The sequence below is a fragment of the Plectropomus leopardus genome, chromosome 9 (assembly GCF_008729295.1).
Source record: "Plectropomus leopardus isolate mb chromosome 9, YSFRI_Pleo_2.0, whole genome shotgun sequence".
Classification (NCBI taxonomy): domain Eukaryota; kingdom Metazoa; phylum Chordata; class Actinopteri; order Perciformes; family Serranidae; genus Plectropomus; species Plectropomus leopardus.
This window is the reverse complement of record NC_056471.1, coordinates 21,046,583-21,074,045: the sequence shown is the minus strand read 5'-3', so window position 1 is coordinate 21,074,045 and position 27,463 is coordinate 21,046,583. Positions and strand designations below refer to the sequence as shown.

At 38.9% G+C, this 27,463-nt stretch overlaps 1 protein-coding gene across 2 annotated transcripts in view; it reads left to right on the top strand.

Moving 5' to 3' along the window:
• kdrl (kinase insert domain receptor like) overlaps positions 1-24,759 on the top strand; it is a 69,126-nt gene extending 44,367 nt beyond the window's left edge. The window contains exons 20-30 of one of the 2 annotated variants that reach the window (XM_042492779.1): positions 805-893; positions 1,024-1,177; positions 1,919-2,016; positions 3,142-3,264; positions 3,644-3,755; positions 7,791-7,890; positions 11,300-11,405; positions 13,454-13,578; positions 15,798-15,876; positions 17,526-17,629; positions 21,814-24,759. In XM_042492779.1, the coding sequence (XP_042348713.1) occupies positions 805-893; positions 1,024-1,177; positions 1,919-2,016; positions 3,142-3,264; positions 3,644-3,755; positions 7,791-7,890; positions 11,300-11,405; positions 13,454-13,578; positions 15,798-15,876; positions 17,526-17,629; positions 21,814-21,997 (1,274 nt within the window). In that variant the 3' untranslated portion in view covers positions 21,998-24,759. Of the gene's footprint in view, positions 1-804; positions 894-1,023; positions 1,178-1,918; positions 2,017-3,141; positions 3,265-3,643; positions 3,756-7,790; positions 7,895-11,299; positions 11,406-13,453; positions 13,579-15,797; positions 15,877-17,525; positions 17,630-21,813 lie in introns of those variants that run through there. The other variant, XM_042492780.1, reaches the window with a different exon arrangement.
• Positions 24,760-27,463: the final 2,704 nt, after the last annotated feature.

The window sequence follows — 27,463 nt, the reverse complement described above, 5'->3', positions numbered from 1 at the left end:
TATTACTAACATACAGTAGTTATATAGTATAATACTGTCAGAGGAAAGTCAGAGGAAAGTTCTTCAGTGTGCTGTGGTCGATATTGTTTTTTACTTTAAATGTTCCTGCTACCAACCAGCACTGTATGATCACACTGGCTGTGCACAGGGAGTTTTGTTCATAGTATAATACCACTGTTTTGGTAATGACATATGGAAAATGCAGTCTATTGAAATATATAAAATTACTGTTAACTTGCCTTTTAAATTGTCATTTTAATATAAGAGGTTTAAGTTAAAATTGCCAACAGTGAGCTATCTCATGACATAGGAATAATCATAAGAATTAAAGCTGCCAGCAGCAAATGAATGGGCCCTCGCACCCCCATGCAAATTGGGGTTACTGGCGTGACTCTGACTGTTGCAATCTTTAATCGTAGTGAAAGTCGGAAAATGCACGCAGAGATACCATTGTAGGGGCGGGGGTGGTTGTCTCAAAGGGTAGATAAAGGGAGAGTGTGAGGCTGCAGCTTAGAGGGCTTGCAATTTTCTTAAATATGTAAGCAAGAGTGTTTCTATATTATACAAGTGTTACTGTTATTGTTATTATTAGTATTATTGATATTACTTAATGTATTTATTATCACAGTAATTATTGCTTTGCTTCATTTATTTATTTTGAAGTGTGTTATTCCTGTGTCTTTTCACATCTTTTGTTTGTTTATACGAAAAAAGAACCATGGCCATACCATGTTTGGCTGTCTTTGAAAATTATGCTTCATACATCAATATACTTGAAACAAACAGAAATATTCCCCTTAACAGGCCCATTGATGATGATAGTGGAGTTCTGCAAATACGGAAACTTGTCCAACTATTTGAGAGGCAAGAGAGACGACTTTCTCGTCTACAAGGTGAGTCACAAGCTGCACGATTTACACTTTCTGGAACTTTCTCATCATTCTGGCCACCAGCTCCACGCATGTCAGCAGCAGCATTCAGCCTCATCTCATTTAACATGATATATGTGTGTGTGCTGGTCAGAGCCAGGACGGTAAGGTGGTGTCATCAGGATCGCGCTGCGAGCTGAGCGAGCTGATGAAGCGCCGCCTGGAGAGCGTGGCCAGCACCGGAAGCTCAGCCAGCTCTGGCTTCATCGAAGATAAGAGCTACTGCGACTCAGAGGAAGAGGAAGAAGGTAAAGGCCAAGCACGTCTTGCTTCCCTTCACCCCCGCGCTCTTCCCCTCCTCTGTTTGTCCCTCCTGCTGTCTCCCCCCACCTCTCACCTCTGCTCCACCCCCCCTGCCCAGGAACGAAAGCTCCCCTCAGATTGTTTTCTGTCCCGACTCTGATGGGACGTTTCCTCCTCCTGTTCAGCAGTACAATCACTGCAGCAGGAGCCACTGTCACCCCACTGAGTCTGGAGAGGCGTCTGTTTATTTCCTGTCCTGACCTGAGTCTTGCTCCGCTATGTGACTCCAGCTTGGACGTGGCATGTCGGCCATGTTGTTCCTGATGTGTTATTTCTGGTTTGATTAGCTGTTTACTCAGGTGGGGCCAGTGGAAGGACTCCTTGTGAGTTCCTCTCTCTGCACTCTGGGCCCATAATCACACATTTCACCTGCCATCTGAAAAATAGGAGGAATTGTAATTTGTTTTCATCTCTCGTCTGTAAAGGATGTTATAAAGACAAAGTGTGTGGGAGGAGACACCCACGGGACAGGATGGATTGTTAACATGATGCGTTTTGCATTTGCAGCTCCCTCATGAGAGTCATTACTGTTTCATCTTATCTGATTTATCTGTAAGAGAGCTGCTGATCACGCTGACTGCATTTGTAAACACCCCTAGATAAGAAACATGATTGCCCTAAATTTAAAGACCATATACATCCAAAGCTGTGTCAATGGGAAAACTTTGTGTTCCTTTCTTTTGCAGAGTCTGAGGATTTATATAAGAGAGTCCTGACGTTGGAAGATTTAATTTGCTACAGTTTCCAAGTCGCAAAAGGCATGGAGTTCTTGGCTTCACGCAAGGTATTTTTTTCTTCTCATAAATCACTCACGACACCTGTTTTATTTTAAACAGCTGCATATACGTCTTTTAAAAATCTTTGTTGTAATAGTTGGTTTTTTTCATGCAAGATCATGTTATCTAACTAAAATGCACGGAGCCTCTGTCTGTATGTACAGTATGCACACCCCGCCATTTTCTTGGCAACCATTCATGGACTGTTTATTCACTCCACTCTTAGAGGGTGTTTTGCTGAGGATCCAAAGAAGTGCAGTGTCAATTGCGAGCTCTTGAGATCTATGAAGGATATTTATCAGAAGTGCATTATTTACACAATGTATAGTGGAAGGGACTTCAACATTTTTCAGGCCAAGGCCCCTTAGCTGAGGGGAGATGGAGCAGAGAGTCCTTACTACATACGTTGTATAAAACTGAGTCATACTTGAGATAATTCTCTGAATATTTTCGTGTCTTCTCTATTTGCACTTGCCTGTAGCTGCTGTTAGCAGCAGGTCTCTTGCTTGTACAAAACAATCCACTGTGGCTCACAAGAATGTCCGTAAACTTGACATACCAGTAATAAAAAAATCAAATATTTCAAGCATCAGGGATTTAAATTTCAAAATTAACACTTTTTTGTAAATGAGATGTATTGTAGTTCAGAGAAGTCACATCTTTTAAAGTTGTTGTGCATGCAGTTCATGCTGAAAGTTTCTGTGTTGTAAATAAATATATATACAGCAATAGACAACTTAATATTAAGATTTGATTTGATAAACCTTTTTGCTATAAGGCACTTTACTCATGCATTAGTTTGTTATCTTGTCCTTGTTCCTCTGGTGTTTGTAAAGGATATCAGTCTCAGTATTTTTCAAGTCATTCATAATTTTGGGAAGACCGGACAGGGCTGATTAGAGAATGAAGCCATTGTTATAAATAAGCCGTTGCAGACCATTTCTTAGTCTGGATATGGAACACATCAGCTCCCATTGTAATATCACTGATGACTTGACCATGTGTTGCTCTGCAAGCAGCAATGCCTTAAAGCACCAGAGTTTCATTGTGAAGTCAGTATCATGCAGAAAATTCAAGTTTTTGCATGTAAATTTAGCACTGAATAAGACTTTGTTCGTTCCTTTTTTCATTAGTGCATTCATCGTGACTTGGCTGCACGAAACATCCTACTTTCTGAGAATAATGTAGTGAAGATTTGTGATTTCGGACTTGCCAGAGACATCTACAAAGACCCGGATTATGTGCGCAAAGGAGATGTAAGTTTATTCAAATCAACTCTAGTCTTTTTCCAGCTGTCTGGCATTCACTGTTTTACAGAATAAATGCTCAAAGCACTTTCATTAATAGGTAACATGCAATACAGTAAGCTATCACTGCTTTGGCAAAAAAAAGGGCTGAATAAATACAGCAGTTCTTGGAAACTTCACAAAAAATTATTGAAATCAGTGTGTTTCTGTAATAGAGTGAACAATGAACCTGTTATGGAGACTAAACAAATCTTAGCTAAATCAAAAACAGCACCTGCTCACATTGTATAAACCAACCGGTCCTCCACAGATATGATAGCGTTATTAGTGAGATGTCCACACCACTGAGATGAGGAGTACATTATTTTTTATCTCAATATCTGCACAGGCCAGACTGCCGCTGAAGTGGATGGCGCCTGAAGCCATTTTTGACAAGATCTACACAACTCAGAGTGACGTTTGGTCCTTTGGTGTTCTCATGTGGGAAATCTTCTCTCTGGGTGAGTTTCACTGCTCTGCGTTATCGTTTACATGCACACTGTTCACATAAAGAGGAGCAAAGGAGCCCTGCTTATGCAAAAATCATGCTTGCTTGCTTTGGGCCAGAACACATGCTGCCACAGAAAACAAAAGTCCTCTTCCAGATTTGATTGTGCAAGTGTTGCCTTACTTCCTTTGTGCCATAAACTTAGCCTTCATTTCCACAGATCATACCTGGTTGCAGACAGAATTGCATAGTGAAAGTGATGCTTATGGGGATACCAATTAATCCCAGTCATGTCATTATTCTATAGTCATTACAATGTGGAATCAACATTTAATTCATAATCATTAAAAAATCCATTTATTTACACTTTAAACACAGCGTTCTGTTATCAGAAAAGTCCAGTAAGAAGGGCTCACTTGTTGCCCCCTGCTATACAGCCTCAACAGATGCACTGAGTAATAACTGTCTTCATGTGTGTAATTGTGCCTTAAGGACAAAGGGTCCAAGCTTCACATTTTCAACCTGAAAAAAACATTTTCATGCCACTCAAACATTAGTGAAGTTCGGCTGTGATTTTTACTACAGCCATGGGACATTAAAACCAGAGAACACCTCCTATTTAAGTTACCCGTTTGTTCCCAGCTGGCAACACAAACTCACTGTAACCAAGCAGCCAGGTCAGTGTAAAAGTGTGCCCCTGCTGTGAAACCACTGCAGCCTTTAAGACCGCATTGTGTGTCGGTCAGTGACTGCCTGTGCACCGTGGCACAGAGCTCGCCACACGTTTCTATAGCAAGACTCAACATGAAATATTGTATGTTTAAATGTCACCATGGGAGTGAATGGAAACATAAGAGTAAGTGTAACCAAAGTTGGATGTATTGCTATTCTGCACTTTTGAATCACCGCCATATGGTGTCGTCACCCGCTGCCGCGTAAAGAAAAGTGTATCAAATTGTATATTCTTTTAAATGTAAAGCACACTGACGTCATTATTACACTATCCCTTTTGTCTTTCCTGCTTTTTCTTGGTCTCTTTCTCCCTCTCCTTCTTCACTCTTGACACATTCTCACCACATTTTTCCGTTAAAGAAACACTTACACATCTGGGTAGAGTTAGCAGGGGCCTCCAAAAAATAAATCAGGAAACAAGGATACAAAATGACCAAGAAAAATGGCAAAGAAGTGGAGCTTTGCAACCCGATCATGTTTGGAGGTCAAAAGTTTCAGGGTAACCCAAGTGTGTTTTTCAGATCGCTCTGTGGACCAAAAGTGTGTCAGTTCCGTTTTGTGGGTGTAAATATCCAGCACTTGTTTGTATAGTGTTGATGCCAAAAAGTCAACCAGAACTGCATGTGTTAGTCAAACTATAAATACACCATTATCAAGATCATTACCGTTGATGTAGAGAACAATATAATAAGATACAGGTAATATGTTTAGACTACACAGGCATTTTACAGCACTAGAAGATATAATAACATATGATATGATAAAGTCATTTATGATAATTATATATCTACTGTATGCAATCTCTCTTTAATTTGGTAAAAGTGTCATCAACAGCCTGTCTACAAGCATAAAGATATTTTTGAAAACAAATATTATTCCCCTCTTTTTAAAAAAAATAAGCCGAGCAACCTTCAATTTACAAAATATCTTCATCCACACTAAAACACTAAAACGACCCCAAACGTTTTCTGCCGTTAGATGTCTTTCACTGTCTTCCTTTGTAACAAAGGTAGAAAAGTGTACAGGCTAATGTACAGGCGCCTACTGGAGTTCTCATCATCGTTGATTCCCATTCAATCTAAAGATGAAGGAACTCACTGAAAGTACATGTGATGCTCTGGATGTGAAAGTTTTCCTTCATTCCTCATGGACAACAATCCCACTCTAGACAGTGTCCCACCATCTGCTGGTTTGACTGGTTCTGCTCCAAAACTGTCGATTCTGAAACCACAGAAGCTGAGGTGGAGCAAAAACATTGGGACACTGAAATTGTCAAGTTCATGTAATATTAACAAAATACAATACAACAATGCAACTAGTTAATATGTAATACAAGGTTGTAGACAAAAAAACATGTAAACAGTACAATTTCCTAAAACAATTTCTTTGGAAATTTAGTAGCATTCGCCAAATAATAAAAAAATAGATTTCATTGAACACACTTTGGCTGCACCATATTACATACATGAAATGTAAGCTAAATTATATTTCAAGTATATTTTTCTAAAACTAAAAGCTAAGTAAAAGGCATGCAAGACATTTTGTTGCAAATTTCAGATTAATTCAGCACATTAATAGTGTTTGTTAAAAATGTTAAATAACCGTCAACACTTAGGCTGATGTCACTTAATGTGAGCTAAGAAGGTAAAATTTACTTTACTGGATAAGGACAGTAATTTAAGACCCAGTTCAGTTCATACTCAATGTGTACAGCTTGTTTACGCAACAACCATAACATCGTGGTACTTCGAGTCCACGACGGCTGCTTCTAGAAATATGACCATATTAACAGGAACAGTTGGGATTTGAAATGTTTTCTCTGCACATATCACAGTTTGTCTCTTTGACTTATGCAGTAATTTATTTCATAAGTTGTTCGAACACTTTGCCAAACTCTATCTGTGGTTTCCTTATAAAAGTGTGTAGCCACAAAGGTGGTGTTTTATATTGTGCCTGGGGATTCAAGCAAACAAAAATATGATTTATGACTCAGGAAACTGTCTTGATAAAAAAGAATGGGCCATTATTATCCAAAAACAACAGAACTGGATATTGGAAGTTGGTTCGGCGTATGGCTGTATATTTTCACAGGGGACCGAGCGTGGAGTAGCCTTTGGCTCTATATTCAAATTTTATTACCAACATGACCGTTCAAAACTGAACAAAATAAGTGGTAGTTTTGGTTGGTGAGTGATATCATTTGACAGATTTATGACACAGCAAATTTAACACCATTGCACATTAACTATATATGTCATGGGTGAACCATATATACATCATACAATCAGTCCTAATCAAAAATACTTAGTATTTCTTTTTTTTCTAGCAAGCTGTTACATAATCCTGCAAGATGTTTTCATGTAGAATATTTAGGGTTGGAAAGCTGTAGCAGTTGCACTCACCAGTAAAGTTTAATGTTCCCAGAAGGGAATTATGTATGCAACAGAGACTGGGCAGGTGTTGTCTTTGTAAGTTCTGCACATTGTGCATAATAATAATTTTTCAGAGCCGTTTGGTTTTTTTTTTTGGTTTTTTTTTACTCATGGCCAGTGATGATGTTACTGTCACTCATTTTTCCAGACACTTAAGTATTCCAATTTACTATTAACTACACTCAGTTGACAGTTTATTCGGTACACTGTGCTTAAACTAATACTGTCTAATACAACAGTCATGTAATAAATCCTACTTTCATGAAGGTTTTAATGTTCAGGGTGGTGTTATATCAACTTTATGGTCACCTTGGAGGCTGTAGCTTATGGTGCTGTTGAACTATATTGCTTTATACAGAGAGGTGTCTGTTATATAGCCCACTTTCATTGATATTAACTGCATAGAAAAACCTGGTGTATGTTCACACGGGCAAGTGGGTTTAATTTCTTGACAAGATTATAAATGTGATGGATTAAGTGCACCTTTGTCATTCTCTGACATTTCTCCATTCTGCTAACACTTTCCTGTGAAGTATGTGTCAGTAATTTGAAATATATATTAGTGAGAACATTTTGATAAATAATGGCACCCTAAGGATTTACTTTGGAACCTTTAAATACCTCAACGGTTTATCCAAATATTAACATTGTATGATAAATACTGTGGTTATTATGTGGCTGTGCACAGACTACGAACTTAATTTTCAAAAAATTTGTATTTTACAATGTTATGTCATGTAACCTCACATAGTAATGTAAATCATATCATACAGTACCTCTGTGTTTCTCATAACAATAAGATACATTAAAATGGATCATGCAAGGCATTTTATGCACAACAAACAACTTTGTAATGAATCTCTGTCCCTCTTTACCTTACTCAGGTGCCTCCCCGTATCCTGGCGTCCAAATTGACGAAGAATTTTGCTGCAGGCTGAAAGAGGGGACCAGGATGAGAGCGCCAGAATACTCTTCCTCTGAAATGTGAGAATCCCCATTAAGCATTTCTTCAGTAAACAACAGATGAAAGTAAAAATGTTCCTACATATTATCCACCTCAAGGGAAAAGTAAAGGGAACTTGGAGTTTAACATGGCTCGTCTTTAGAAAATGTCAGATTGCAAACATCTTCTTGTTTGAACTATCATGCTATTTAAATTTGTATGACATTTCTATATAGCCGGACAAGTCTTGTGTTTTACAGCCAGGGAGCTCGATATTCCCAGCTGTATGTTCTCCTCACAGAGGCCAAGAAAAGCTAGGCTGCAAGTAGAAGCCTCTCATACAGCTAAGAGGAGGCATTGTGTGTTTCTCCCTCTTTGTGGTTGCACCAGCAGATCAAATGTGCCTGATAAGAATCATGGGTAATCCTGACATGAATGCTGCAGGAGGAAACATTAGCTACTGATTAGCTCCGCAGCGGTGAAGCTTCTGAAGCATTTTCTGAGTGACAGTGGTGCAGATGTAACTAAGCACCACCTTTAGATGTCTGGAGTCCAAGTTCCCTCAAGTGAGGAGAGCCAGAGACTGGAGCTCATTTCATGCAGGGGCTGGTGGATGGTGCTGTACATAAATATCTGTGGGAGAACAGAGAGTTCTCTTCTCCTCTTCTTTGGTGTCACTGCTGTCAATCAGTGATGCAGCTAGACAAACTTTTCTTGTAATAAGAACACTCTGACTCTTTGGTTGGGTGTATAGCCAATCCAGACCCAGGGATCACAGCCTGAGCTCTGCAGCTCACCCCAACATGTGTGCATACTTTGTGTCTGGTTTTAATTTAAAATGACTCATATAGTCCACAAATCTTATTTGTTTTGAAAGCATAATGCTCCACTTCTGCTTAATAATGATGCGATATCTAAAGGTCCACATTTTTAAAGCAGCGTGTGCCAAGTAAAGCTAACTGAATGAATTTATCAGCTTCTCAAAGGAGACAGTGATTGGAAATGATGGACAAAATCTAATCCAGACTGCAGTGTGCAGTCAGAACAAAAAATCTGTAGATGCAGACCAACTGGTGCCAAGAATCTCTCGTACTTTCCGTCTCGGAAAAACAGAACTGCCATATTATATATTCTGCTTGCTAAGTTATGTGAGGCCTGCCGCTCATTTAAAGCGAAGATAAAACCTGCTGATATCAGTGTGAATGGGATGCACAGTAATGCACTCAGAGTCAGTGGGGTGGATTTCCTCAGAGAGGTCTGCAGTTGATCACAAGTGTCTGTAAGCCCAAGTTTTGACTCCCTGACCTTTCACCCCAAAATAATAATATATGAGTGATGAAAAGCACATGAGGTTGCAGACAGTGCTGAGAAAATAATTTATGCCACTGCAGCTCTGATTCATCAGGAATGTTGTCTTCCGCCTGCTAATAAGATCCCACGTCCTGAAGCATTGCAGAGGAATTTAGCGGATGCTTTTCAGTGTGGGAGGACAATAAATAGGATGCTCATTTCCCATCCTGACACACTTGCCCAACCGGACAAAGTAGCACACTTCGACAGAATCTCACGCCCCCACACACACACAACACCCCCCTCAAGTCCCCAATTATGCGGGGGTTTGCTAATCATTCTCAGAACATACCAGAGAAGATATCTGGCTTAAATTGTCCAGTCATACAATGTGTCTACATCACCCCCCATTCCCAATCAGTGATATGCATAAAGGCTGTGATCATGCTCACTATATCCTGTCACTGTTACGAGGGCTCCCACCTGGACAAGTATACTCTACGCTCATTAATGTGGGAATCTCAGCTGCTCGGCTTCTTTCCGCCGGGTCTAATAATACTGAGTAGAGCAGAGAGTTCAGATCTCCTGCACACAAACACAGATGAAGGAGGGCGAGTCAGTAAAGCAGCAACAAACCATCTGCTTTTTCAAGTCTGCAAACTTCAGATGGACTAAATATGATGCCAAAAGAAAATCAAAATAGTTATATTTACAGAACACTTAAAGGGATAATTCAAATCTCTTGAAGTGGGGTTGTATGGAGTACTTATCCCCAAATGACGGCCGGCACACCCCCAGTTTGGAGAAGCAAGCAGGAGAACCAACACAGAAATTAAGCGATATACTGCTGTGGAGTGCTCAGCAACAAAATATTTTTTAGGTGCTGTGTTTAAAATACTTTCATTGCTTTACATTTCCATCAGACAGTGATTTCCAAGTGGAAAATGAAGCCAATATATTGCTCTGTTTAAAGCCAGACTCCACTGAGAAATACAGTGATTTAACATTGCTGAACACAGAAGCTGCTGTTCTACCGCTGCCTCACACAGTTATTTTGTCTGTGTTATTGTGTGACGTTTGTGTTTAAAAGGGTTAGTTCAGAAGTCACACAATAACACAAACGAACTAAAAGACCAAAGCAGCAGTAGACCAGCAGCTCCTGTGTTCTCACTAACTAACTGTTTTTGTCAATGGAGTCTGGTGGCTTTGAAGAGAGCATAAAAGGGCACTATAGCATAGACTTTAACTGTTATAGATTTTTTCAGGTGTGACTTTCTTAGGTGGCTAAAATCCGTTTTGCTGCAGCCTTCATTGTACAATACAGTCAGTGTTTCCCACAGAATGAAAGTGTATGTATGGCAGTGGCTCATTCTGTGTCCTCTAAAATCTGACATTTTTTTGGTCCGTGATCACAGCACAGCAGGTGCAATTTCACTTTCAATGCTCCTGACACTCTGCTGCATTGTCTCTGCCCCAAGTGCGTTCTAAGTAACCGAATAGTATATATTCATATTCCAGTAGCACTCCTAATTAACAGTCCTGCTCCAAAATCTATTCATGGTGGCAGATGATTTTGTTGTGGCAGCCAACCACAAATAAATGAATGTGTGTGAAACTCTGACATGCAGTCTGACGTCTACTGTATACAATTCACTGACTGTGGATAAGTACCCAATATGATATGACCACTCTTCAAAAATTCAGAAGTATTCCTTTAAGGTATACATATGTAGGGAAAGTGGTAGTCTCCAGAAACTGGAGAGAGATCATCACACCCATCAATCCCACTCAAGCTGTGAACGTAATTTAAACAGCAGCCGTTATGCTGTGTTTCTAAATTCGTCCACAAACTGAGACGGCACACCGGGATGGAAACTCACATTAAGGCTCGGAGTCTTGCCATATGGGCAGATCCGCTGACAGCTTGTCAGAGGCCTGAGCGAGGCTGTGTGCTATCACACCCAAGAGAGAATCAGATGCGGCCCCAGAGGTTCAGGATCACCTGAGAGTAAAAAACAGAGTATGTTTGAATATTCTTGATGATTTAGAGGTGGACCAGATGTGGTCACTCAATGCACTGAGGTTTGTTTATTACCGAACCTGAAGATAGTTATTTTCATTTTCATTTTTTATGTTCAAAGTTTCATTCTTTGCTCCTAGATATCAGACCATGTTGGACTGCTGGCAGGGAGAGCCACAGGATCGACCGACCTTCACTGAGCTGGTGGAAACACTTGGAGATCTGCTTCAGGCCAGCGTGCAACAGGTACGATAGACAAGAAAGAGTGTGTGCTGCCTGAACGGTGTGTATGATGTGTCATCGATTTGTTTCAACAGTAGCAGGATTTAACAGTTTCTGATCAGCAGCTGTTGAGTTCTGGTGTGAACAAACTAAAAGCTGATGTTGACACAAAAGAGATTTATCGAACGGTTTTCTCTACAAATAACAAATACAGGAACCGAATCTGTAAGTTCAAATTCCTTCATAATTCCAGTTCTGGACCATTCTGTGAGCCATTCTGACCTCACAGGACACTTTACAATATTAGTCACCCGCTCTGCCAAATGAGTCACAAACGCTGCAAATATTCAGGAAGCAGTGTTGCTGATCAGACTTCTGCAGCCTAAAGACGATTCGGCGTCTCGCCCAAGGGGGTGCTCAGAGTAACTGAGAGAGGAAGTAACACTCAACACAAACATTTGGCTCCCTTTGAAATGGCACCATCAGTCTTGTAAGAGGAACCACACTTCAAAACACATGGAAAAACAATGCAATTATTAGTGTGACGCAAGATAACATTGTCTGGTAGGAATGCTGTGAAATGTTGCAAACTGTTGGAAGTTTGTAGATTTTATGGGGCTGTTTAACAGCTGTTTGTTTCAATCAGATCAACACATATGAACTAGAGGAATAATCTGTATTTGACTATTATGCAAACACATTAGACTGAAAAGAAATGACACCTGTACCAACAGGCCTTTATCACAGCAGACATTTTGACTTGTCTTAGTAGGAAAAGCAGTTATTAGCAATGATACAAGATGGCACTCATTAGTCACGACATGTCATGTCAAAACATGATAGCTAGGTTTACATTTTTCGTGTGTGAGATATTTGCATTGCAGCGACTCCCAATCTGTTTTCCTCCGTCTTGAACACCTTATACTGGTGTTACAGTTCCACCTCGTTGTTGGTACAAGAAAAGAAACCTCTGATCTGCTTTTCACCATCTTTATAGAATTTTCTGTAACTGCGTAACCAACTGCTTCATGTTATAGTGGTACATTTATTACTAATTCTGAACTGGTGCTAAAACGCGGGTGTGTACAGAGATCGTTTTAGTTTTAAAACACAGTTTTAAAATGAAAATTTATCACTGTGTGTTGTCTGAAGCCGACAATGTATTAAACCACTATTAATTTCATTGATTTTCCTGTGCTTTTCAAAAAAAATCAGGCTTGGTTAGGTTTTCCACAAGTTGGTTTCAGATCAGATGGTCCCTTGAAGACCTCTACTCTATTCACATTAGTATGGATAATGTATTTAAAGCTCTCACCATCACCTCCCTAAAGCACAAATAAGTTATGATCAAAGACAGTATAACTCCATGACTCACTGAAATTTAAAAACAAAAGTGGTGAAAAAAATAAAATGTTTTGAATAAAACATGGATGGAAATTGAAGGAACTCAGAAATAACTATTGCTGATGACAGGAAACTCACCAGAGCCCTGACAAGAGATGGATTATTTTCAGTCATCAGGATCTACAAGATGCCCACAGTCATGTTTCTGCTTTCAGCCAGTAAAGAGAACAGGCTTCTCAGCCAGAATGCACATTACTGCAGACAAATAGGCGAACAAAGAACATGGGTTATATTTCATTATATATTTCCTGTATAGTCTTTTACAGGACTGTAGCTTGTACAGTAGAGAAATAAGAGATAAAGACAAGGCCTCATGACATCACATGAAAACTTCAGCATGTTGCATTTTAAATGAGTCTGTGAAAACTATCATCATGAGAAAAGTTTAGACTGGACACAGAGAACAGTGGAGGGGTTTGAATCTTATTAATAAAGCTATTGTTACAGTGCAGGAAGGCTGGTCATGGACTCTGCTGCCTCCACCAACCTCATGAACATTGTACTGGATTTATTAGGCATGACCTCAGTTTTTTTGGCTGCTCGCCACGACCCACGGACGTGTGTGTTTGTATAGCCTGCACACTGCATCGACCCACAAACCTCTCGTCTCTTCCATCATTTTCATCATGGAAGCTGCACTCTGAGATATTATGTGTGTTTGGTTTTAGGAGGGGAAGCACTACATACCCATCAACACAGCCCTGCTGGCCAAGGTGGGAGACCCGTCCACCACAGTGCCATCAGACGAGACGCCCACACGACCTGTCTCCCACCGCAACTCAGGGAGCACCTGGTGAGAACATGGATCATTTATTCACTAGCTGGTTTACATAAAACCACCATCTTAAACTCTAATGGACTTAGACAGATGTTTTTATTTTATCTTCTCTTCATAGTGTTGAGTTGTTATTTAGTCATACTAGCGATGTGACTTTGTTGTTCAGTCCACCACTTTGTTCCTGACTGAAATATTTCCAAAACTACTGGAGGGATTACCATGAAATTTAATACAGGTATTTGTAGGTTTTGGTGTATGGATCCTGCTGATCTCAGGGCTCCCCTGACTTTTCCTTTAGCACCACCGGCAGGTTGACATTTGTGGTATTGAGTGAAGTATCTCAACTATTGGATGGGCCACCATGACATTTAGTACCAACGCTCATGTGGCTCTGAATTGTAGTAACTTGCAGCTGCAGGGTTCTCACGGTCATGGAAAACCTAGAAAAGTCAAAAAATTACACAACCACATTTCTAGTCCTGGAGAAGTTGTGAAATTAGTAAAAATCATTGCAAGTTTTGGAAAAATCATGGAATTTTGTTGTTTGTAATAAAGTTGTTACAGTAATCTTCCGTCAATAACATTCTATGTAATGCAAGATAATTGCAAATTTTCAGTAGCTGACGATGTAATTTTGCTCTAACATGCATCGATGTGTGACATTTTGTTCACTATTCCATGTTACTTCATTTTCTCCCTGCATTCAATCTCCTCCATCCTGTATTCTAGCCCGCTGAAATTATATTTGAATAGTGTTCAAATCTGATATGTTTGAAAAACCCCAGGCAAGTGGAGCAAGAAAAATAAAATTATTAAAGATCCTTGAAAAGTCATGGAAAAGTTTTTAAATTTTGTCAATGAAAATATGTGGGAATCCTGGTTCTCCATCCAGCACCATATTCAGCTCAAACCTAATTTACCTAATTACCTGAATTACCTGCTGAATTAATATCATTACCATTTGCCTCAACTGTCACACACTACATAACCAATATATGTACTATCATTAAGCATACTCCTGTGTAAATAAACAGTGCAACGTATGTTTCCGAATGTACTATGCTGTAATTACCATGTCATTTCTTGAGAGCCTCCTTGCTGGCTGGAGACACCCAACCATGGTAACCTGTGCCATACATAGGCTGAACTCATTTAAAAATATAATAGGCATAGCAAAATCTTACACTCAACACTTAAAGTGAAGTGTTATTGACTATGCTGCATAGGTTGAGTGAATAGTTCAAGTTTAATTTAATTATTCTGAGAACTGTAGTGAATTGTCACATATTAATTATAGATAATATGTTAAATATCTGCTGAATATAGTGGAACAGTTCAATTGCTGAATCTCAACTAATAAGATGTTGAAATATAACAAATCCTCTATAAACTGTAGGTGGGGTATCCTAATAAATTGTTTTCTTGCATTGTCATTGTGAGCATGGAAGCATTCCAGTGTTGGCATTTTGCTCAAAGCACCCACGGTTTCCTGACAGAGCTGTTTGCATGACCGTGACGGTTCGACTAGTTGGCTCAAATCTGTTACTTTCCTCTATGAACTTGTTAAGAAGTTAAAAGAAATAAATCACTACATTGTAAAGACGTATAAACCTATCCTCGGACTGTTGAAAGCAAACAGACTCTGTTTTACAAAGGAAATGCCCAAATCATTTCCCCACTTTGCACTGAATATTATTCAAAACAATTATTGTTCCTGAGATTTAGACTAAACTCAACCAGGAGAACATTTAGGTCTGACCCAAAGACAATAGGAGACCTGATTGGCACATGATAAGAAAAGTACACACGGTAGCTTGATGGCCCAAGAGCTTTCAGTATTGTGGCTCCTGTGAGGAATTTCCCCCAAAACGATAGAGCCAGCTTCAAGATTTATGTCCACTTAAAATAATATTTGTTGAGCTCTTGGGTTTTCACAGCTCCTCCAAGTGTTTTTATTGAGTAGGTGTTGAAAAGCAGTAACGACAGTTAGCCTTTAAGCTGAATTAAGCAGGCGTTTTAGCCTCTGAGTGTTGAAATGCAAAGTAAACAAGGTGTGTTTTTAAAGTACAACGTCGTTGATGCTACATGTTGTTGATACAAGTGATTAAGTTCCTGCAGTTTTGTTGCTGAACTTTGCTTCTTGGACTCAGTAATGTCATGAAAGGATTCTTTAAACACACAGAGAACATTTTAGGGTATTTTGGAGACTTACCCTGGAAATATTTTCTTGCCAGGAACATCAAGATCCGTCCTGCTAGTGTGAAAACCTTTGACGAGGTGACCATGGAGGACGGTACTAATGAGAACCACGAGGTGAGCTATTCATTCTAGACCTAAACCAGAAACAGTCACAACATCTGTGCTCTGACAGTAAACTAGAAATTTCATCCTGGAACATATATGTTATCATTTAAAGTGGTCCAATTGAATTGTGTGAGAGTATATGGCTTTGTTTTGTTATTTAAGTTGAATTTTAAAATGGGTTCTACATACCTAAAAGAGTGTTATACCTTTGTTTCATCCCTGCCTGTCATGTGATGTGGAGTCCCACAAGGCTCTATACTTGGCCCGACTTCAACAATGTGAGAGTATTTTTATGCTATGTCTCACTCAGTCATGAAAATCTTAACAATCTGGATGGCGTCTAACTTTTTACAACCGAATACAGATAAAACTGAAGTTCTGATGATCAATACTGATAATATTTCCAACATAACTGACCCCAAACTTGGACCACTGACAGCTAACATTCAGACAGAAATCTAGGAGCTGTTTTCTAATGATACTTCAACTTCAGCCATCACACTTAAGAGTGTTCAATCGTTCTATCTACGAGAAAATACAGAAATGTTTAGTGAAAGTTAGTGATGCATTAATTGCTGCAAAATATGTCAGCAAGGATTCTGATAAACACTAGACTGCAGCCCTGACTGAAATATTTTGGCTCCATACTTGTCTTAGTTGTCTTAGAGTTTGATTTAAGATTTTGTTGATTACTCTTAAAGCCCTCAGTGGTTTGGCTTCACTACGTTTCTGATCTTTAACTCCTTTTTCTGCACCAAGACTGTTAAGAGCCCAGGGGATCTGGCTTTTACCGTTTTAGCTCCCACATTATCACCATCAGCTGGAGTCTCTGTCTCATGATAGCTTAATGGTGAAGTTATGAAATTAAAGGCAAAACTTTCCCGGAAAAGATAATCCTAAAACATAGGAGATTGTTTGACAATTTCCTGATCTTAGAGCTTTAAACAACTCATAATTGTCAACTAAATATGATTTGGCTATTCAATACAAATCTTCAACTTCTTGATTCTTTTTATGTCGTATAGAGTGAGTGAGTGGGATGTTCAGGGCGACACTGATGTTTACGAAATGAAGTAAACAAGCCAGGTTACCCTGCAAGCTTATCCATGCTAATGATGACAGATTTGAAATGTACATTTTTGCTGACACTAGATATCACACAAAAGCTAGATACTGTATTATTTTAATTTGCTGTGAGCCGTAAATTCATAATTTCTAAACAGAGGACAGAAGATACCGTTTTCTCAGAGCCTGATTGGGCAAAACCTCTTTTCCTCTTCCGGGGAAGCTGGGTCCATTTCACTCAGATTCACTCCGGGTCTGGGTCTGCAGCTTCCTGTCCTGGAGAGCAACATCCAAGCAAGGAGCGCTCATACATACACTACACACGGAAACCAAAACATCCCCAGAAGTACACTGAAGATTAGAAGAAAAACATTAAAATGACTTGACCTAAATATCTCAGTCGACTGAGGGGTTAGGATCTTAATCATCAACTCTCAGGGGCCAGCCCTACCTGAGATTCTTTTTGTATTTTATACTCTTGTATTTTTGTGCACCTGTGAAGCACTTTGTAAATCTTTATTGTTTGTTCACCTCAGACAGCAATGAAGGGGTTTTAACTATCTTCTTTCCGTCTGTGTCTTTATCATCATCAGGGCGGTCACTCAGACAGCGGGATGGGCCTGTCGTCTGACAATATGGAGACTCTAAAGCGCCTCGAATCTCTGGCAGGCAGACCTCTGAGCATCATGGCTCTGGCGTAAGTACACTACACCACACAGCACACCACACAGTAATCCTTCAACATTTCCTGAAGTGACAAATCAGCACACACAAGAAGAGGCTGCAAAATACCTGCCTGGAAACCTCCCCGCTGTGCTGGAATGTAGACGCTATAACTGTCATACACACACTCACTCACACACACACACACAAGTTTCTGCTGCCTTAAGAAGTCAGCAGCTAGTTTTCCCTTTTGTCTGGAGTAGCCATGCAGGAGGGACTGCAGCACAAAGGAGAAGCAGGAGGGAAAAAGCTTGAAGGTGAAAAACTGAAGGACTGAGCACAAAAGCAGAGTGGATGCGTCACTTGAGGTTTGGCTGTTTTAAGAGCGCACACTAAAACCTCTTTGTTTTTACTAAAAGAATCCTGAATGAGATACCTCCCAGTCTGATTTAACTTATGAGTCATGGCTATTAGGCGTCATGCAATGTTGTAATGACATTGGCCTAAAGTCTATACCCCAAAATCCTTTGGATTGTTTAATGACTTTAAGATCTGGATCCTGCCAGGACAAGTATATAAAACTGTCATAAAGGGGAAAAAAACAGAGTCAATGTGTTCTCACTTTATGGGTTATATGGGGATAAAGTCAAATCAGAGTCAAATTTCTGTACATGTTTTTTTTTTGTTATGAGGGTCTCTGAAGGTGTCTTAAGGCCAACATGTGAGGTTTACAGCAGCTCACTGGCAGGGTTAATTTACAGGGTCAAACCTCTGAACTCAGTAATTACATGTTAAACCTTGCGGTATTATTCTGCTGTCCCCTGCACAGGAGCAACTATTAATACTCCTTCAAAGTACTGCAGCCTCCAATTAAAAGATTTAAAGGAGGAAAAGTGGTAAAGTAAACTGTCACGTTTCCCAAATCTCTATTAAGCTGAAGAGGAAAGAGTGTAAATGACATTAAAGCTCTTATAAACGTATCTTAAGAGAGAGACATGTAAACAACTGCTGGGGAAGTTACTTATGAGACACAATTAGCAGAGTTAATGACACTCTCTGAAGCACTTAGATTAATTTACAGCTCACCAATCTCTCTTTTACAAACACCCACACCCATTCACAGTGACCACTTTTGCATGCACAAAATGTTCCCTTATTGCCTTTATTCCAAAAAAGACAATATTTCTACTGAGCTGTTTACATGGCTAATGAAAATGAATATACCAATTATATTACAATTTACATGCAGCTGTGCAAACTTAAACATACCCTAATGTGTTGTTTACCATGTCAACATATGGAAAAATGAAATGGCTGTCGCTTGTCCCAGGATTTTTTAAAAAGTTTTCACCGGTTGCAGACTTGTTTGACCTTGCAACATCCCTTTAACCATCTTGTTGAAAAGGTCACCATTGCAATATTTGTGCATGGCCAAAATCTATGGAAGTTTTTATATGTTTGTATTAGTTGTAACCCAAAGAAGACAATCTCCAAATGTACCATGATCCACAAATATTTCACTATCTACACACGCTTTTTATATTTGTTTTGTGTAAAGTCATATCCACAAAAATATTGAGTGACTTGCCAATATGCATAACTTACTCTGTAACAGGTTATTTAATTTTACATAGAAATGTTATAGCTTTCACAAATGCAAACCGTTTCACCACAATAAATACATGTGAGGACGTATGTACACAACACAAATATAAAAAGACAGGTTTGGGAACAGTGAGATATTTGTGGATCATGGGACACATTTGTAGATTTCTGTGTCTGCAAACCCTCTTGAGACACATATTCTGATGCCCTGTATACATGCCCAAAGAATGCCATTAAAACCTGAATGATATCAGCATATCTCACGTCTCAATCGGAAAATACTTTTTTAGGAATAAGGCCTAATTGGAAATAGCCCAACAGAATATGCTGTTTACATGTCCCTCATCAATTTCAGAATATTGTTAAATCCTGAATAATTGCAGAATATTAGGTGTCTAAATTTATTCATCTAAAAATAACACCTTTATTGGTATTAAAATGTCTTGAATCAGTCTTCAAAAGTCTTAAATATGCCAAGAAGGTGGGATTTTATCACTCGTTTTGTTTGTTTTGGGGTTTTTTAAATCATCATTTATTCATTTAACCATATAAGGAAGACAGCTATCCCCACACATGACTATTACTGTGGCACACTGTGCTTACACTGATGGCACCCAGCGTAAAGAAGACACTTCAAAATCATACATTCATGCTCAAAATAGAAGATGTGATTTGAGTGGGATACACAAAATCGCCTTAAAAAACTTGTCAACAAATGCCAGGTATTTCCTAGTTCTGCTCCCCCCCTTGTCTCCACTCCGAGACAAAAAGGTCATGTTTTATGTAACAATAAACATTTGCACAGATTTTTCCCAACCCTAAGTAATTGATTTCAGTTTATTTCAGTTTCTTCTTCAATTTTGGTTGGTGTAAAATTAATCCCACATTTTTTCCAAGTGGCTTGCTTTAAGTTGTAGGAACCCTGAATAAACCCGTGAGGCATGCAGAGAATGATGCACATTTTAGGGCAGGACTCCCTCGCTTGGCAACCGCTCAGTCACTGCCACCTTTGAACTTAGGAGGGTTTACAAGGGCCGACCCTGTTCGCTAGAGCGATGTGCTCCTTTTGTTAAGCTGGAGTCCACCTGTTGCTCCTTTGGCCTCCAGCCTGACTTCTTTTTTAACAGGAGCACACAAAACAACTTTTAACTGATTGAACTATGTTGCCAAGAGAGTAAACATTAAAATCCAAACAGCTTCAACAGTCTAAACCCCAAAGATTCATCTTTTTACTATCATAGAAGACGACTATGACAATTAATCTACTGATCATTTCAGCTCGGTGTTAAGGGGATTTTTGCCCTGACTCATTTTCCTGTTGCTTAATTGCCAGTTGTGCCCCCACCTTGGCATTGGCAAGGCAACACTGTACTGTTGTCAAGTGTTTTTGATGGCTGGTTTATCAGGTAGTTATTCATCAGGACAACATTCCAGCACAGCGGCGTCACTTTACCCCCGCTGGGCGCTGACCCTTTGGCCTCCAGAGAGGAGCTCTGGAAACCCTTAGCAACCTCCAAAGACAATAAGAGGCAATTACTCATATTCTGAGCATCAACTGAAGCAGAAAGCCTCAGGATGATTGATTACATCATATATGAATAAAGAAAGGTTTGTCTGGTCGCACTGCTTCACACAGGGGGCATTTTTTAAATCAAAAAATATCAAAATAGTCCTCTGTTGCATAATAAGTAAGTCAGTGCACATCCCCACTGACTGCTCTAATTTCCACCCCAACTGTCAAGTTTTTCCACAAATAAAAAGTTATGACATAAGAATAATTTGAAAAATGCTGTAATTATATTACAAAAATCTATGCATTGGGATTTGAATGTTTTGTGACACAAATAAGGAGAACAGCTTGGAGAAAAGTATGGGTCCTGTGTCATTTCTTGGACAGAATCAGGGATGGGTGTTTTAAGTAATTGCTATGTTACATTCATGAAATTATGAATGAGTACTACGAGTATTTAACTGCACATTCATTTCATTTATTTACATTATTGAATAAGCTGCAAATTATTGCGTTGCTCAACAGATTAATCTTTTGTTTAAAAAAATGTCGAACGTGACATTTTCAATTGTGCTGCTTTGTCCAACTAGCCCAAAGAATATTCAAATTACGAAAATTCACAGCAGGGAAATAATTAAATCCTTGTTTGCAAAGCTAAAACCTGAGAATATAAAAAATATTTTTTAAAAAAGTCTAAAATGATTAATCGATGGTCAACATAATTGCTGATAAATTTTCTGTAGATTGAATAATTGGTTTAAAGCTACAATTGGTAACTATTATATAAAATAACTTTTTGTCGTATTTGCTGAAACTGTCACTATATCCACACAGTTGTACCTGAGACAATCTGTGAAAAAAATTAAATTCCTCTTCACCTCGTAGTGCTTCTAATGGCATTTGCTAGAATCTACCGTAGCTAAACGAAAACAACCAGTCAGAGCTGAAATTAGGTTTGGGCTTGACTGTTTCCAACATGGCGTTGTTTTTTACAAACCTGCTTGTCTTAAATTATCCCTTAGAAATGATGTATTTTGAGATGAACTGAGTTGTGTTGTAGCAGCTCCAGTTTTATACTTATCTCCATATCTCTGTGTTTTCAGGATGAAGGCAGTGAGTAAGAGTAAAGAGTCTGTGCTGACTGACACAGAGAAGGAGAAGTACCCACCCACAGTTCCCCCTCTGGACTTCAGTCTGGACGACTCGGCCCTGGACGCAGATCTGGAGTGTCACAGCCCGCCGCCTGACTACAACTACGTGGTGCGCTACTCCACCCCACCTGTGTAACCTCCTGCTCCGGCCCTGGAGAATGGGACTGACAGCCTGGAGGCCTTTGCTTTGTTCTCCACTGTTTCGACTCTTATCTCTGGACTGTAGCAAAGTTTGAGGGGAAAACATATGAGATTCCCTCTTAACGTGTTTAGAAAGGACGCTCTGAAACGAAACATGAATCCACGCGACTGCATCTTCCAACTTCCAGGGCTTCTGCTGAGCAACTAAAGGAAACCTGTCGACTGTTGATTTCTTTCCGGTTTTCAGACGCAGGCTGACGTTAATGCTGCTGGTCCGTTCCACATTCACTGTGATGTCAAACAGCTGGAAACAGGCTCAGGTATTTCTTTCATCTACTGTGAAAACGAACCACAATGATTCCCACTTTATCGCAAATCTGATTAAACTACGACCTTTGACGATGAACAATAACACCCAGAAAAGAAAAGAAAGTTTTTATTGAGAGTTTTTTTTATGTGTACTAATTTTATCTAAAAAGTGAAAACTGGACAGTAATTTGTGAAAAGAAGTTAAAGGTATACTATGCAGGAATTTTTGGTTGCTATTTGGAAACGCAACATTGGCCCCTCCTCCCTACACTGCTCGTGCATGCAGTGCAAGCTACTGTACTATTGTAGGAACGTTACATTTGTTGTCATGGACAGTCAATACGTCAGCAAGCGAACTAAGCTAACTGCCAGCACCTACCTGTCCAACAGAAAACAGGTCAACTACATCCTCATCTTCATTCTCACCTTCAGTGCACACGAGCAATAATGGAGGTGGATCGTTTTGGAACGATCTTTGTCCCCTTGGCATTTCATCTTGCTATATTTGCTTTTTTTCTGCCGTGTGTTCGTGATTTTTCATAGCGTCCCCAGAATTTGTGCTGCTTACAGTCTGGCACTGGGTAGCTGCCTTTTTATAAAGTCCCGACCTCACCCGTGCACTGTGCCCAGGAACATCCCAAACACAGCAAAAAATAGAAATAAGACTATGGACCATCACTTCAGCCACAATGCAGCAATCAGCTACGTAAAATTAATGTGAGCCAGCAATGTAAAGTCGCAATGGTCCCTCCTCTATTTCCTACCCCTCTACCACCATCCACCTTGCGTAGACCACACCCATCTTCGAACTCGGCCTTCAATTCCACACACGTAAAGTTTCTTGACTACACTTTGCACGGTTGCGATGTTATCATTGTTGACATCTGTTCACAGCCAGGTAGATAAACAATATCAGCTGTCCTGATGTTGCTGCTGGTAAAAATATCTCTGCAGATATATACACCCTCACACACTTCTAGTGGGTCATAAGTGAGGATTAGGAGGGATCACTTCTGTGTGAGTCTATACATTGTTATTTAGGAAAATCCTACATAGTATACCTTTAATTAGGAGATATTTTTATAATGTGGCTACAAGCTAAGACTTGCTCAAAGCAGAAGTAAGATGGACCACAATATAACTTTTATTATGAAAAAGACTTATATTTGTGGTTTCATTGCTCCTTTAATTCCATAAAAATCAACTCAACTAACTCAGGTTGGCTCTGTTATGCAGTAGTAGATGTTTTTTAAGCTCTCCAGTTTATGGAAAATCACAGGTTAAAGGAGGTTAATGGAGGAAACAGGGTAGAGCTGAGAGACACCGAACGGCTTCAGATTTAACATCATGGCATTTGAATGAAGATTCCTCCTCCTGTGTTATTTTTCTTTGATAAAGAAAGTTTTTTTTTTCTTGTGTACAAATTGAGCTACAACAAACTTCATAGGAATTTGTTTAGAGAGCCCTAGTAAAAAAGTATTTATTTAGATTGTAAACACTGTCACTTAGTAACCAGTTCTGTTCATTGATTTAGATTCAGAATTAAGAGTTAACCAAAGGACTTTACAGCTCAGTCTTCCTCATATGTAATATCTGAACGCTTCACTCCAGACGTATATGCTGTTTGTGCTGCTGTATTCACTCATTGTAAAGCTGAGGGAAACATGTATGTGGACATTCTCCTCCGTCCTTCGTCTTGTGCTACGTGTTAGTAAAGCTTGCAGGGCAGGCTACAAAAACTCTACATGTGTATGAATCTGGTTCACTGTTGTAGTATTTGTTATCATGTAAAATCTTATTTGTAATACCAGATGTATTAAAAGTACAGTGGGCCAAACTTAGCAGACACACACCCCTGTAGAAATGTAGCTAGCTTGTGCTCGTTGACCACTAAAGAAATCAGTATTTGTCAGTGAGTAAACTGCAGTGTAAAGTGGATATTTTGAACCCCTGTGTATTTCCAAATGATGTTTTGATTGTGACCAATTTGTTGTTTTCATGTGGAGAGGAAGTGATTATGCACTGATACTTTATATCAAGTATAATTTTTGTATTCTAAAGGTATATTATTAAGAAACAGTGTTGAGGGTCACATGTTGCAAAGATTTCTGTTTTATTTTGTGTTATTATTTAACTCCTAACTCTAGTACATACTGTAGTAGGAAATTAACATTTGCAGTATTTGTTATAGTATTTCTTTCAGCCGTCAATGTCATGTAGGTTTATTCACTTCTTATAATTCTGTCATTTTAATTACTGATATCACAATAACATACAATGGATTTTATTGCATTTCTTTACACATAACCATGAGTAAGACCTCCTTGCTTATTCTGTTTTGTTCATGTAGTGTAACAAGTTAGTTTTGATGAAAGTAATGTTCCCCGACACTGTTAACTGAGCATATGAAGTAAATAAATGAATAAAGATCTATATATTTATACATGACTTGCGGCCTCGACTGGAATGCTTAAATGAGGAAAACATATTTATTATAGTACAGTAGGCTGACATCAATAATATCTAGAGGATGAATCCTCCTGATGTTCATGATCCCCTGACTGCTTTTCCTCCTGCGCCACCATGAGGTTGATATTTGCGGTTCAAAGATACATGACAGTGGCATGTATAAAAGATATGATTGTGGAACAGGGAAGTTTTAATAGCATGTTTTGCACGTGGGAGGTTTAAAGGGGACAACTGATGGATGACCTCCGTTGCAGTCATTCATGGTCATGGTAAACTTTTTATTCCCTGACTCAGTTTAAAATTTAAATGTATCCAACACCTGAGTTTATTTGTGTTACAGTTAGCATTACAACTCTCTTTGACTCTGTTTCTACAACAACATAACAAACAAAAAAGCTATTAAGACCTCTCAAATAATAAGAACATTTATATCTAATTAAAACAAATAAGGTGTAACATTTTTGATATCTAATAAAAACAAGGTGTATATGTTTTGGTTTAAATCTCTCTCATATAATATAATGTTAAGAGATTTGTGACAAAAAATGATAGTTTTTCAATGTTTTAAAATGAATTGTATGCCTGTATGGTGCACGGTATAATTTGAAAAAATGGTCAATTAAAAAAAAAAGAGCCTAACAATGCTCCTTGTATTGCGATTAAGATAAAAAATTTTAAGATTAAAATTTTAATTTAATAGAAACATTTTTGGAAAGTTGCTAAAATTCTCCTAAAATCCTCACAGACATGCACACAGCTTTTGTTTGCTTTGGATTAATGTTGTTGAATAACACTCAAGTACTGTATTATCATTTGTTTTTCGTATGCTCTTTCACTAAGATCACGCGAAACGTAGAATGGTCACTGTCCAATCCCACCTTAGCAACCATAATTGACCTCTTGCTAAGCCCCGCCCTAGAATGGCCACTGTCCAATCCCACCTTAGCAACCATAATTGACCTCTCACTAAGCCCCGCCCTAGAACGGCCACTGACCAATCCGACCGTAGCAACTATAACTACGCACGGAAGACCCATACAGGACAAATGCTAAAAACAGTGTGCGTAACCTGCAAGTTCAACAGCAGAGTTTGTCAAAGTTTAGAGAGGAGTGTCGTAAGTTTCGTTTTTCTGAAGCCCAAAAACGTAAGAGGAGAGAGTATTAAATTGCGCGGAAGACCTTACTCACAGTTGAATCCATCGAGAAAACTCTTTTTGTTTGTTTAAGGTAAGATGCTAACTAACGTCAGCTAGTTTAGCACATTAGCAAACAAAAAACGTTTAATATTATTTATGTTACTAGTGTTTTAACTTGAAGTTAGGTAGTTTTTTTTATCATTTGAGGCTGTTAGCGCTTCAAAAATGGAAAAGTTGGATGGTTTAGTCTTGTTAGTAAAAGGTAGAACATTTCCTGCTGGAAAAAAACAGCTCATGCTGGTAGCTGGTTTTACATGTTTTTTGCTGGTCTTTGATGGTTGACAGTTAGTTATGCTGATGTTACCAGTCTGTTAAGCTGTGCGCCTTTTTATCTTTATGCATAATAACACATGACAGTAGACTTAACTGATTTATGTCCTTTGCTTTTCATACTTAACCCTCAAGACACTCTTACTTCTCCATACTCAAGGACAATTGGTTTTAGTCTTATGGGAACTTCAAATCTTTAAATCAGCTGGAGTGACCATCACAAGCTGGTATGACCAGCTAAACCATCAAAAATTATGCAAAAACATGGTTAAGCTGGTCAGCCAGCTTAACCATCTTAAACTGGTCAAACTGTTTTTTTTCAGCAGGGTTGGTAATGAAAGCTACAAAGAGTGTAACTAATGTCAGCTTAATATAAAACATACTGACTGTGCAAGACCATTGTTGCTGCACAGCAGAACATGTTTGTCTTTAACTTGAGTTTTTCCTTTAACTTTAATGTCCTCTTCTTTCATAATACTCCACAAACAAGTTATATTGTAAATGTAGCTCTCAAATGCCTTCAGTGCCTTGCAAAATTATTTATTCCCTTGGTGTCACTTGCTTAGTGGTGCTGCACATTCTGGGGCCTTTTAGAATAGGTGTATATGTACTGAGATCATGTGACAGATTGACCACAGGTGGGCCCTGTCTAACAAGCTATGTGACTTTTGGTAGCACGGAGTCATTTAATGCCAACATAGTAAAGGCAGTGAAATACATATGCAAATAATTGTTATTGGGGTTTTTTTTAATTTTAAAACCATATTCAATCGTTCATTATTTAAAATAATAATAATAATGATAATAAAGAAATGCTGGAAAATTTAACAAAAAAAAAAGTTGCATTGCAAAAAGTTTTTTATTTATTTCCTGTAAATTATCTCATGACCCCAGACCCCTGACGTACAACTTACTGCTTGTTGGGATAGTAAAGATATCTTTGATCCTTGATCCAGATTTATTCCACTACCCCTTACAGGGTCCCAGCCCTCATGTTGAGAACCCCTGGCACAAACAAGTATGACTGGAGGCTTCAGACTATTTTTAACTCACACCAAGTTGATTCACAGAATCACAATCCTCTTTAATTATTCCCATTTGAATTCACAATCCTTAATGAACATGTCTGTTGCTCCTTGGACTGTAAGAGACTCACTTCCTCCTCCAGGACAAGGTGTCGACACTCTGTCTGCTCACCGGGACAATGCCCCTCCGAA